The following is a 13079-nucleotide window of genomic DNA, read 5'->3' as shown; positions in this document are numbered from 1 at the left end:
ATATACTGGGGTGACTGTCCGCTGTGTGTATATATACTGGGGTGACTGCCTGGTGTGTATATATATTGGGGTGACTGTCCACTGTGTGTATATATATTGGGGTGACTGCCTGGTGTGTATATATATTGGGGTGACTGCACGCTGTGTGTATATATATTGGGGTGACTGCCTGGTGTGTATATATATTGGGGTGACTGTCCGCTGTGTGTATATATATCGGGGTGACTGTCCGCTGTGTGTATATATATCGGGGTGACTGTCCGCTGTGTGTGTGTATATATATTGGGGTGACTGTCCGCTGTGTGTGTGTATATATATTGGGGTGACTGTCCGCTGTGTGTGTATATATATTGGGGTGACTGTCCGCTGTGTGTGTATATATATTGGGGTGACTGTCCGCTGTGTGTGTATATATATTGGGGTGACTGTCCGCTGTGTGTGTATATATATATTGGGGTGACTGTCCGCTGTGTGTGTATATATATTGGGGTGACTGTCCGCTGTGTGTGTATATATATTGGGGTGACTGTCCGCTGTGTGTGTATATATATTGGGGTGACTGTCCGCTGTGTGTGTATATATACTGGGGTGACTGTCCGCTGTGTGTGTGTATATATATTGGGGTGACTGTCCGCTGTGTGTGTGTATATATATTGGGGTGACTGTCCGCTGTGTGTGTATATATATTGGGGTGACTGTCCGCTGTGTGTGTATATATATTGGGGTGACTGTCCGCTGTGTGTGTATATATATTGGGGTGACTGTCCGCTGTGTGTGTATATATATATTGGGGTGACTGTCCGCTGTGTGTGTATATATATTGGGGTGACTGTCCGCTGTGTGTGTATATATATTGGGGTGACTGTCCGCTGTGTGTGTATATATATTGGGGTGACTGTCCGCTGTGTGTGTATATATATTGGGGTGACTGTCCGCTGTGTGTGTATATATATTGGGGTGACTGTCCGCTGTGTGTGTATATATATTGGGGTGACTGTCCGCTGTGTGTATATATACTGGGGTGACTGTCCGCTGTGTGTGTGTATATATATTGGGGTGACTGTCCGCTGTGTGTGTGTATATATATTGGGGTGACTGTCCGCTGTGTGTGTGTATATATATTGGGGTGACTGTCCGCTGTGTGTGTATATATATTGGGGTGACTGTCCGCTGTGTGTGTATATATATTGGGGTGACTGTCCGCTGTGTGTGTATATATATTGGGGTGACTGTCCGCTGTGTGTGTATATATATTGGGGTGACTGTCCGCTGTGTGTGTATATATATTGGGGTGACTGTCTGCTGTGTGTGTATATATATTGGGGTGACTGTCCGCTGTGTGTGTATATATATTGGGGTGACTGTCTGCTGTGTGTATATATATTGGGGTGACTGCTGTGTGTATATATATTGGGGTGACCGCTGTGTGTGTATATATATTGGGGTGACTGTCCGCTGTGTGTGTATATATATTGGGGTGACTGTCCGCTGTGTGTGTATATATATTGGGGTGACCGGTGTGTGTGTATATATATTGGGGTGACTGTCCGCTGTGTGTATATATATTGGGGTGACTGCTGTGTGTATATATATTGGGGTGACTGTCCGGTGTGTGTGTATATATATTGGTGTGACTGTCCGCTGTGTGTATATATATTGGGGTGACTGTCCGCTGTGTATATATATATTGGGGTGACTGTCCGGTGTGTGTGTATATATATTGGGGTGACTGTCCGCTGTGTGTGTGTATATATATTGGGGTGACTGTCCGCTGTGTGTATATATATATTGGGGTGACTGTCCGCTGTGTGTGTATATATATTGGGGTGACTGTCCGCTGTGTGTATATATATATTGGGGTGACTGTCCGCTGTGTGTGTATATATATTGGGGTGACTGTCCGCTGTGTGTGTATATATATTGGGGTGACTGTCCGCTGTGTGTGTATATATATTGGGGTGACTGTCCGCTGTGTGTGTATATATATTGGGGTGACTGTCCGCTGTGTGTGTATATATATTGGGGTGACTGTCCGCTGTGTGTGTATATATATATTGGGGTGACTGTCCGCTGTGTGTGTATATATATTGGGGTGACTGTCCGCTGTGTGTGTATATATATTGGGGTGACTGCTGTGTGTATATATATATTGGGGTGTCTGCTGCTCTTGCGCCTGTCTCTGATTTTTCGGGGTGGTCTCCCTTAGTGAATGTGATTCGGACATGTCGGGGTTAACCCGGCCCTCCCTCCTATGGGGGTCCTTTCTTTTGGCTCCGCCCCCCTCCCCCCTGGTGTCATTGTCAGGCTGCAGATGGTTATTACATGGCTGAGCGGCTGCGGCAGGGACATTAACCCTTGTGTGTCTGCACCCCTCCTCCACCTGACGCTCCGAGGCCTCCTGTCGTCTCCCCTCAGGGATACAAGGGGTTAATGTGGCTCACAGCTGGGGGGTCTATAGATGTGTGTAATGGGGATCAGTGAGGTGTGTAATGGGGAGTGGGGTGGGGGGAAGACATAGTGACTCCCATCATCCCTGACCCCAGGAGCTGACAATCTCAGTGTTACAGGGGTGTATATACTATATACTGCTGTAGTCCTCATTCTGCAGACACCCCCCCTCCTCGGTGTTAGTGACAGGTTTTATGTCCCCCCCCCCATATCTCCTTGGTGCCCCCCTCCTCTCTCGTGCCCCCCTCCTCTGTGGTGGTTCGGCCTCATTAACCCTCCGCTTATCTCCTATTATTAGGATACACTCCGGCTGCTCCAGGTACTGAGGATGTTGGGGGTTGCTGTTCTCATGGGGTCGGGGTGGACACGAATGTTCCCCCCATTGTTCCACTCTGTGGTGATGCGTCTCATCCAGACAGTAGCAGGAGCCCGGGGCCCATCTATCATCATGTCATCCTGCCCTTATCTCTCTATACAGGTGCCGAGGGGGAGGGGGGGTGCAGGAGCTCAGAGCGGCGGCGCCCCCTCTCTGTACCTGGTGTTATACAGAGTGCGCTGTATGTCAGGTGGTTATAGGATCAGCCCTGTAGAAGTGCTGTGCTTTATGGCGCCCTCCTATGTGATGGATGGGAACAACCCGAGTACCAGACTGACAGAGAGGGGTGTCTGAGCTCAGTGCCCGGGGGGCAAATATTAAAATGCAACTGGGTGAGAATCATGGTCTGTAGAATCTGCTGACTATTGGATATAGCCAGGGTTCTCCTAGAGGGATCAGTGTTCCCTGTGGTGTATACAGTCAGGATCAGTGTTCTCTGTGATGTATACAGTCAGTGTTCCCTATGGTGTATACAGACAGGATCAGTGTTCCCTATGGTGTATACAGTCAGGATCAGTGTTCTCTGTGATGTATACAGTCAGGATCAGTGTTCTCTGTGATGTATACAGTCAGTGTTCCCTATGGTGTATACAGACAGGATCAGTGTTCCCTATGGTGTATACAGTCAGGATCAGTGTTCCCTGTGGTGTATACAGTCAGGATCAGTGTTCTCTGTGATGTATACAGTCAGTGTTCCCTATGGTGTATACAGACAGGATCAGTGTTCCCTATGGTGTATACAGTCAGGATCAGTGTTCCCTGTGGTGTATACAGTCAGGATCAGTGTTCCCTGTGGTGTATACAGTCAGGATCAGTGTTCTCTGTGATGTATACAGTCAGTGTTCCCTATGGTGTATACAGACAGGATCAGTGTTCCCTATGGTGTATACAGTCAGTGTTCCCTATGGTGTATACAGTCAGTGTTCCCTATGGTGTATACAGACAGGATCAGTGTTCCCTATGGTGTATACAGTCAGTGTTCCCTATGGTGTATACAGTCAGTGTTCCCTATGGTGTATACAGACAGGATCAGTGTTCCCTATGGTGTATACAGACAGGATCAGTGTTCCCTATGGTGTATACAGTCAGTGTTCCCTATGGTGTATACAGACAGGATCAGTGTTCCCTATGGTGTATACAGACAGGATCAGTGTTCCCTATGGTGTATACAGTCAGTGTTCCCTATGGTGTATACAGTCAGTGTTCCCTATGGTGTATACAGACAGGATCAGTGTTCCCTATGGTGTATACAGTCAGGATCAGTGTTCCCTATGGTGTATACAGTCAGTGTTCCCTATGGTGTATACAGTCATTGTTCCCTATGGTGTATACACTCCGTGTTCCCTATGGTGTATACAGTCAGGATCAGTGTTCCCTATGGTGTATACAGTCAGGATCAGTGTTCCCTATGGTGTATACAGTCAGTGTTCCCTATGGTGTATACAGTCAGGATCAGTGTTCCCTATGGTGTATACAGTCAGTGTTCCCTATGGTGTATACAGTCAGTGTTCCCTATGGTGTATACAGTCAGGATCAGTGTTCCCTATGGTGTATACAGTCAGTGTTCCCTATGGTGTATACAGTCAGTGTTCCCTATGGTGTATACAGTCAGTGTTCCCTATGGTGTATACAGTCAGTGTTCCCTGTATACAGTCAGGATCAGTGTTCCCTATGGTGTATACAGTCAGTGTTCCCTATGGTGTATACAGTCAGGATCAGTGTTCCCTATGGTGTATACAGTCAGTGTTCCCTATGGTGTATACAGTCAGTGTTCCCTATGGTGTATACAGTCAGGATCAGTGTTCCCTATGGTGTATACAGTCAGTGTTCCCTATGGTGTATACAGTCAGTGTTCCCTATGGTGTATACAGTCAGTGTTCCCTATGGTGTATACAGTCAGTGTTCCCTATGGTGTATACAGTCAGTATGTCTCAGTACGGTTTGCTCCCACTTTTGTGCTGATTATTTTCTTCTCTTCTTTTCTGCAGATTCGGAGTTGACCATCTGTAAGGTAATGACCGGCGCTGTATACATCACCTCTGTATAATGGGATGCCCTGTCTCCATGTACACACATGTATGAGGGGTACATATAGAGATTAGTACAGTATATATAGAGGATACATCCCTCGGCCTGTGCTCGCTCTGGTATCATCACCCCCATCTTTCCCGGTGACGATCGGTCAATAATCATCTCTCTGCCGTCACCTGGTTCCCTTTAATTAAAGTCAGTGAGGCGCAGCAGACATGTCCTCTATAGGGAGGCCGGAGATGGACTGGGCTACGTGTAACCATTGTATGAGCAATAATATCAGATCATATCCAGCAATCTGTGAAAGGATTAACCCCCTCCCTCCTGACCTGTATTCTATGTGACACCAGTATATGAGCCAGTATATATTACCTGTAAAAGTATTCACCCCCCTCCAGACATGTATTGCAGTGATTCAGGACTCTATACAACACCTTTTGAATGTAATTGCCCCCCTGTGACCCGGACTTGTCTGACTTTGGCCAGCTGACTGTGACTTTGTCTTTCAGGTGGACAGTATTCTCCAGCTTCATGTAGGATCCATAAAAGCTTGGAACCCCGGTGAGAATGGTCAGTGCTTCACCGTGTCCTGGCTGCCCTCCAAACCACACCAGTACCTGGCAGCCGGATTCTATGATGGTGAGTGGACAGTCAGTGAGTGGACAGCCAATGTGTTATACTCAGGTGACCAAGGTCCTGCCCTCCCCTGCTCAGGATAGTCCACATGTACACTGAGGTGACCGATGTCCTGCCCTGCTCAGGATAGTCCACATGTACACTGAGGTGACCGATGTCCTGCCCTCCCCTGCTCAGGATAGTCCACATGTACACTGAGGTGACCGATGTCCTGCCCTGCTCAGGATAGTCCACATGTACACTGAGGTGACCGATGTCCTGCCCTGCTCAGGATAGTCCACATGTACACTGAGGTGACCGATGTCCTGCCCTGCTCAGGATAGTCCACATGTACACTGAGGTGACCGATGTCCTGCCCTGCTCAGGATAGTCCACATGTACACTGAGGTGACCGATGTCCTGCCCTCCCCTGCTCAGGATAGTCCACATGTACACTGAGGTGACCGATGTCCTGCCCTGCTCAGGATAGTCCACATGTACACTGAGGTGACCGATGTCCTGCCCTGCTCAGGATAGTCCACATGTACACTGAGGTGACCGATGTCCTGCCCTGCTCAGGATAGTCCACATGTACACTGAGGTGACCGATGTCCTGCCCTCCCCTGCTCCACTTGAGCTTTTTGAACCTGCCATAAAATATTTGGTGTCAGAAGTGGGATTTTGTGATTGTTTCTCATCCCACTTCTGACACCAAATGTTTGTCACATAAATGCTGAGGTTAATCTGATGTGACCGGTGTCCTGTCCTCGACTGCCACAGTTCAGATAATCAGGACCCCGCTCACTAGTGTCACTGTCTTCCAGTTTTGGAGAACCAGTCAGGACCTTTTTGCCACTTGCAGTAACTCCTGAGCTAATGTAGAACTTTTTTTTGCTTTTGTATTTTAGGGACCGTGGCAATTTGGGACCTGAAAACAAAGTCAGTTCTGCAGAGGGTTCGGCAGGGCCGTGTGATAAAGCAGTACCCCTTCCACAGCTTCTCTGCCCATGACAACGCTGTGCGCAGCATCGAGTGGTGTAAAGCTGACAGGTACAGAAGAGTCACTGGGAGATAAAAGAATACCTCACCTCCACAGAATGCTAATCAGCTATTGCTCCCTGTTATCAGCCAGGTCAGACTGGAGTGACTCTAGTGACCATCAAGACAATGTGTGAATTATGCCCGCACTCATACTCTGTTAGTCTTCAGGCTGTAGGGTTCAGAGAATTTGTAGGGTGACTGATGCCCGCCGCCGCTCCTGTAGGGTGACTGATGCCAGCCGCCGCTCCTGTAGGGTGCCTGATGCCAGCCGCCGCTCCTGTAGGGTGCCTGATGCCAGCCGCCGCTCCTGTAGGGTGACTGATGCCAGTCGCTGCTCCTGTAGGGTGACTGATGCCCGCCGCCGCTCTTGTAGGGTGACTGATGCCAGCCGCCGCTCCTGTAGATGACTGATGCCAGCCGCCGCTCCTGTAGGGTGCCTGATGCCAGCCGCCGCTCCTGTAGGGTGACTGATGCCCGCCGCCGCTCTTGTAGGGTGACTGATGCCAGCCGCCGCTCCTGTAGATGACTGATGCCAGCCGCCGCTCCTGTAGGGTGCCTGATGCCAGCCGCCGCTCCTGTAGGGTGACTGATGCCAGCCGCCGCTCCTGTAGATGACTGATGCCAGCCGCAGCTCCTGTAGGGTGACTGATGCCAGTCGCCGCTCCTGTAGATGACTGATGCCAGCCGCCGCTCTTGTAGGGTGCCTGATGCCAGCCGCCGCTCCTGTAGGGTGACTGATGCCAGCCGCCGCTCCTGTAGATGACTGATGCCAGCCGCAGCTCCTGTAGGGTGACTGATGCCCGCCGCCACTCTTGTTAGGTGACTGATGCCAGCCGCGGCTCCTGTAGGGTGACTGATGCCCACCGCCGCTCCTGTAGGGTGACTGATGCCAGCCGCTGCTCCTGTAGGGTGACTGATGCCAGCCGCCGCTCCTGTAGGGTGACTGATGCCCACTGCTGCTCCTGTAGGGTGACTGATGCCAGCCGCGGCTCCTGTAGGGTGACTGATGCCAGCCGCCGCTCTTGTAGGGTGACTGATGCCAGCCACCGCTCTTGTAGGGTGACTGATGCCAGCTGCCGCTCCTGTAGGGTGACTGATGCCAGCCGCCGCTCCTGTAGGGTGACTGATGCCAGCCGCCGCTCCTGTAGGGTGACTGATGCCAGCCGCAACTCCTGTACAGTGACTGATTTCAGCTGTTGCTCCTGTAGGGTGACATGCCAGCCGCCGCTCTTGTAGGGTGACTGATGCCAGCCACCGCTCTTGTAGGGTGACTGATGCCAGCCACCGCTCTTGTAGGGTGACTGATGCCAGCCGCTGCTCCTGTAGGGTGACTGATGCCAGCCGCCGCTCCTGTAGGGTGACTGATGCCAACCGCCGCTCCTGTAGGGTGACTGATGCCAGCCGCCGCTCCTGTAGGGTGACTGATGCCAGCTGCCGCTCCTGTAGGGTGACTGATGCCAACCGCTGCTCCTGTAGGGTGACTGATGCCAGCCGCCGCTCCTGTAGGGTGACTGATGCCAGCCGCCGCTCCTGTAGGGTGACTGATGCCAGCCGCCGCTCCTGTAGGGTGACTGATGCCAGCCGCCGCTCCTGTAGGGTGACTGATGCCAACCGCCGCTCCTGTAGGGTGACTGATGCCAGCCGCCGCTCCTGTAGGGTGACTGATGCCAGCCGCCGCTCCTGTAGGGTGACTGATGCCAACCGCTGCTCCTGTAGGATGACTGATGCCAGCCGCCGCTCCTGTAGGGTGACTGATGCCAGCCGCTGCTCCTGTATGGTGACTGATGCCAGCCGCGGCTCCTGTACAGTGACTGATTTCAGCTGTTGCTCCTGTAGGGTGACATGCCAGCCGCCGCTCTTGTAGGGTGACTGATGCCAGCCGCCGCTCCTGTAGGGTGACTGATGCCAGCCGCCGCTCCTGTAGGGTGACTGATGCCAACCGCCGCTCCTGTAGGGTGACTGATGCCAGCTGCCGCTCCTGTAGGATGACTGATGCCCGCCGCCGCTCCTGTAGGGTGACTTATGCCAGCCTCCGCTCTTATAGGGTGACTGATGCCAACCGCCGCTCCTGTAGGGTGACTGATGCCAGCCGCCGCTCCTGTAGGGTGACTGATGCCAACCGCCGCTCCTGTAGGGTGACTGATGCCAGCTGCCGCTCCTGTAGGGTGACTGATGCCAGCTGCCGCTCCTGTAGGGTGACTGATGCCAGCCTCCGCTCTTATAGGGTGACTGATGCCAACCGCCGCTCCTGTAGGGTGACTGATGTCAGCCGCCGCTCCTGTAGGGTGACTGATGCCAGCCGCCGCTCCTGTAGGGTGACTGATGCCAGCTGCGGCTCCTGTAGGGTGACTGATGCCAGCCTCCGCTCCTGTAGGGTGACTGATGCCAGCCGCGGCTCCTGTAGGGTGACTGATGCCAGCCGCCGCTCTTGTAGGGTGACTGATGCCAGCTGCCGCTCTTGTAGGGTGACTGATGCCAGCCGCCGCTCTTGTAGGGTGACTGATGCCAGCCACGGCTCCTGTACGGTGACTGATGTCAGCTGTTGCTCCTGTAGGGTGACTGATGCCAGCCGCCGCTCCTGTAGGGTGACTGATGCCAGCCGCCGCTCCTGTAGGATGACTGATGCCCGCCGCCGCTCCTGTAGGGTGACTGATGCCAGCCGCCGCTCTTGTAGGGTGACTGATGCCAGCCTCCGCTCTTATAGGGTGACTGATGCCAACCGCCGCTCCTGTAGGGTGACTGATGCCAGCCGCCGCTCCTGTAGGGTGACTGATGCCCACCGCCGCTCCTGTAGGGTGACTGATGCCAGCTGCGGCTCCTGTAGGGTGACTGATGCCAGCCTCCGCTCCTGTAGGGTGACTGATGCCCACCGCCGCTCCTGTAGGGTGACTGATGCCAGCTGCGGCTCCTGTAGGGTGACTGATGCCAGCCGCCGCTCTTGTAGGGTGACTGATGCCAGCCGCGGCTCCTGTAGGGTGACTGATGCCAGCCGCGGCTCCTGTAGGGTGACTGATGCCAGCCGCCGCTCTTGTAGGGTGACTGATGCCAGCCGCCGCTCCTGTAGGATGACTGATGCCAGCCGCCGCTCCTGTAGGGTGACTGATGCCAGCCGCGGCTCCTGTAGGGTGACTGATGCCAGCCGCCGCTCCTGTAGGGTGACTGATGCCAGCCGCCGCTCCTGTAGGGTGACTGATGCCAGCCGCCGCTCCTGTAGGGTGACTGATGCCAGCCGCCGCTCCTGTAGGGTGACTGATGCCAGCCGCCGCTCCTGTAGGGTGACTGATGCCAGCCGCCGCTCCTGTAGGGTGACTGATGCCAGCCGCCGCTCCTGTAGGGTGACTGATGCCCGCCACCGTTCTTGTAGGGTGACTGATGCCAGCCGCCGCTCCTGTAGGGTGACTCATGCCAGCCGCGGCTCCTGTAGGGTGACTCATGCCCACCGCCGCTCCTGTAGGGTGACTGATGCCAGCCGCCGCTCCTGTAGGGTGACTCATGCCCACCGCCGCTCCTGTAGGGTGACTCATGCCCACCGCCGCTCCTGTAGGGTGACTCATGCCCACCGCCGCTCCTGTAGGGTGACTGTACTGTACCCTCTGCTCTGGGGTCCTGTCGTGGTCACTGTTTTCTTCCTCTCTCCATCCAGTAACTTCTTTGTAACTTGTGGAAATGACCGGCGTCTGAAGTTTTGGGACCTTCGCCGTCTCCACGCTCCAGTCAACAATATCAAGCGGTTCCAGAGCACGGAGATCACGTGGCTGCTGCCGTACTGCGGAGTGGCCGTAGCACAGGATAACTGCTATGCCTCGTGAGTGTCCCGTACACACAGCTGTCTTATTCCTCTGTCACATACACCTTACAATCCTCTCCCTCTCCTCTCCGCAGACACAGCCTGTGCGGGATTCACTACGTAGACTCTGGCTTCCTGGGCTACAAGCCATACTTCCTAACTCCTCGTAAGGGGACTGTGTGGGTAAGAGGCATGCTATAGGGGCGACCCTCGGTGAATGGTGCGTTACATGTGTTATTAGATGAATTGTGCATTAGGATAGGCCGCAACTATGTTATCAGTGAATGGAGGCGGGAGGTTAGTTACTCCTCAGTGGATGGTGTAGGGAAGGTTGGTGATATGATGGAGACCACTCCTCAATGCATACAGTGTGGGGGTTGGTGGACAATATTGGGATGGCTGCTCTTTAGTGCGGTGAAGTTGGGGAGGCTGCTTCACTGTGGGGCGGGGGGTTGGTCAGCCATGGTCTTCAATGGATGGAGTGGGGGGAGGTTGGTCAGCTAGTCCTCAGTGGATGGAATTGTGAGGAGAATGGGGTTGGTCGGCCATGTTTTGAAGGCTGCTCTACAGTGGATGGAGTTGTGTAGGGGTGGCGGTTGGGCGGCCATATTCTGTAGGCCGATTCTCACACTGGTCACTTCCTTCCTGTCTCTACAGAGTGTCTCGAGCTCAGACTGGTTGAGCTCCATTACATCGGGTGATGTAACCGGGGAGGTCATGGTCAACCTGTTACCGAGCATGAATGTGCCGTCCATCCATACGAAACGCCCATCAGAACGCAGATTTGTGAGTGTCGGCTCGTTGTGTGTGCGCCATTATGTGTGTATTTTGGTATCCCCTCTGGTAACCTCACTTCTATTTCCTCCCAGCCGATCTATAAGGTGGACTTCTTGTCTTCGGCACCCCCGTCTGTGGATAGCCCTGACACTGGTGACCATGTGCAGAGCGGGCCCCTGGCTGAAAGTCGTCACTGGGAACATTTCAAGCCCAAGTCGTTCCGTGCGGCGATCGGTCGCTTCAGCCTCTTGTTTCAGGATATGGATCTGGTAGGTTTCGTTATCGGCAGATGGGGGGGGGGATTCTGCAGTGTGACCCCTCTGTGTAGGCTGTATGTTATATAGAGGTTGCCTGTCTGTGACAATGCCCCATGTTACGACTCCTGTGAGCTCCATCACATTTCCCATTATGTTACGGTTTGCCTCATGTATGTACTTGTCAGGAGGAGGGCTGCTGAGGAGAAGCGCTGCAGCCTGTGTCCCCCTCCCCTCTGTGTCGCAGTATGGGGGGGGGGATTTTTGGTTCCACTGTCTGCACACAATGAAACGCAGCAGGAACGAAGAATCCTCCTCTGATATACACCATACAGAGTTATATACACAATGTAAAGTGCTGCTGCACACCCCGGGGTGACTCCTGCCATGTGGACTGTGATGGGGTTACTCTGATTGACCTGTCCATGTCCCGCTCTCACAGCTGAGGATTTGCCTCCGTTCTTCAGTTGTGAGAGCAAGACTTCGGGGGTTTGGAGGTAATTACCTTCTCGTCTCTCTCGCAGACGAACTTCCATGACCTGAACAAGCGAGAGCTATTTAATAGGATGAAAGACAACGAGGTGAAGGGTGACCTGAACATGGAGCGTGTGCAGCTGGAGGCCATACACAAGGTGAGGACCCCATGTCTGATCTAAAACTGCCCCCCTTCCCCAGAGGTTGGAGATAAATTTTGGAGAAGTTCCTCACCTGATCTCCTTCTATCCATGCTGCCCCCCCGTTTGATCCTCCTTGATACCATTTTGTCACTCTTTAGGTTCGTTTCAACCCCAACTTGGACTCATACACGTGGATTGTGTCTGGTGCTCACTCTGGCCTAGTCAGAGTCCACTGCGTTCAAGGTTTGGTGTCTTCAGTTGGCCAGAAGATGATCCGGGAGAAAAGCGCCAAGTACAGGGCCATGTATGAAGCTGCGGAGATGGTGGGGGAGGCCGAGTACAGCCCGGAGGTTCAGCATTGTGTGGTGGAGGTCTAGAGGCCGCAGTTGGTGGTACAGACATCTCGTAGAGGCACCCGGTGTGCCCGTGACCTCTACAGGTGAATCTCCTGCTGCGTCTTTGGCTTCTTTGGTGTGTTTTTTTTTTTTTTTTTTTTATATGAGATTCTGATGTTTCTTCTGCTTTTAGTTGTTTTTAAATGTTTTTGGTTTTTTTACATGTTCTTGTGCCCAGATGGACATTTATACAGCACTTGCCACTGCCCCGGGTTTCCAGGTGGGCAGCTTTTTGTAACGCAGAGCCCAACAGCAGGATGGAGTAGGATCCTGCAGCACTGCTCACATACATGTGAACACGCACGAGCACACGGACCTGGGCTGTAACGTCATGTTGTCTCATCATTGCTCACATTGAGCTCCTCATGAGGCGACTTCTGATTATTAAAATCCTCCTATTTTTACATGTTCGGCTTAATGTGAGGATTGTGTTGGTGTGAGAGGTGGACATCCGGCCCATAAGCGGGTGGAAGAGGAGTGCAGGTCCAGACCATGGTGTGATGGTGATGGGAGAATATCCCAGCTATTACGATGTGAGAAAAGTGGACGTCCAGCCTGTGATCAGGTGTATGAGGTATGAAGGTCCAGACCACGGTGTGATGGGAGGATATCCCAGCTATGACGATGTGCGAGAGGTGGACATCCGGCCCATATGCGGGTGTAAGACGAGTAAAGGTCCAGACCATGGTGTGATGGGAGAATGTCCCAGCTATGAACAGATGTGGAGAGGTGGACGTC

At 53.0% G+C, this 13079-nt stretch overlaps 1 protein-coding gene across 5 annotated transcripts in view; it reads left to right on the top strand.

Moving 5' to 3' along the window:
- GTF3C2 (general transcription factor IIIC subunit 2) overlaps window positions 1–12415 on the top strand; it is a 31458-nt gene extending 19043 nt beyond the window's left edge. For all 5 annotated transcript variants that reach the window (XM_075269374.1, XM_075269378.1, XM_075269376.1 and 2 more), the window contains 9 exons: window positions 4813–4835; window positions 5365–5494; window positions 6379–6520; window positions 10155–10316; window positions 10394–10481; window positions 10956–11084; window positions 11168–11344; window positions 11854–11961; window positions 12105–12415. In XM_075269374.1, coding sequence (XP_075125475.1) covers window positions 4813–4835; window positions 5365–5494; window positions 6379–6520; window positions 10155–10316; window positions 10394–10481; window positions 10956–11084; window positions 11168–11344; window positions 11854–11961; window positions 12105–12323 — 1178 coding nt within the window. In that variant the 3' untranslated portion in view covers window positions 12324–12415. The remainder of the gene's footprint in view (window positions 1–4812; window positions 4836–5364; window positions 5495–6378; window positions 6521–10154; window positions 10317–10393; window positions 10482–10955; window positions 11085–11167; window positions 11345–11853; window positions 11962–12104) is intronic.
- The last annotated feature ends 664 nt before the right edge of the window (window positions 12416–13079 follow it).

Source organism: Leptodactylus fuscus, chromosome 3, assembly GCF_031893055.1.
Source record: "Leptodactylus fuscus isolate aLepFus1 chromosome 3, aLepFus1.hap2, whole genome shotgun sequence".
Taxonomy (NCBI): Eukaryota; Metazoa; Chordata; class Amphibia; order Anura; family Leptodactylidae; genus Leptodactylus; species Leptodactylus fuscus.
The sequence above is the reverse complement of the archived record's forward strand: the minus strand, read 5'-3'. Positions and strand labels throughout refer to the sequence as shown.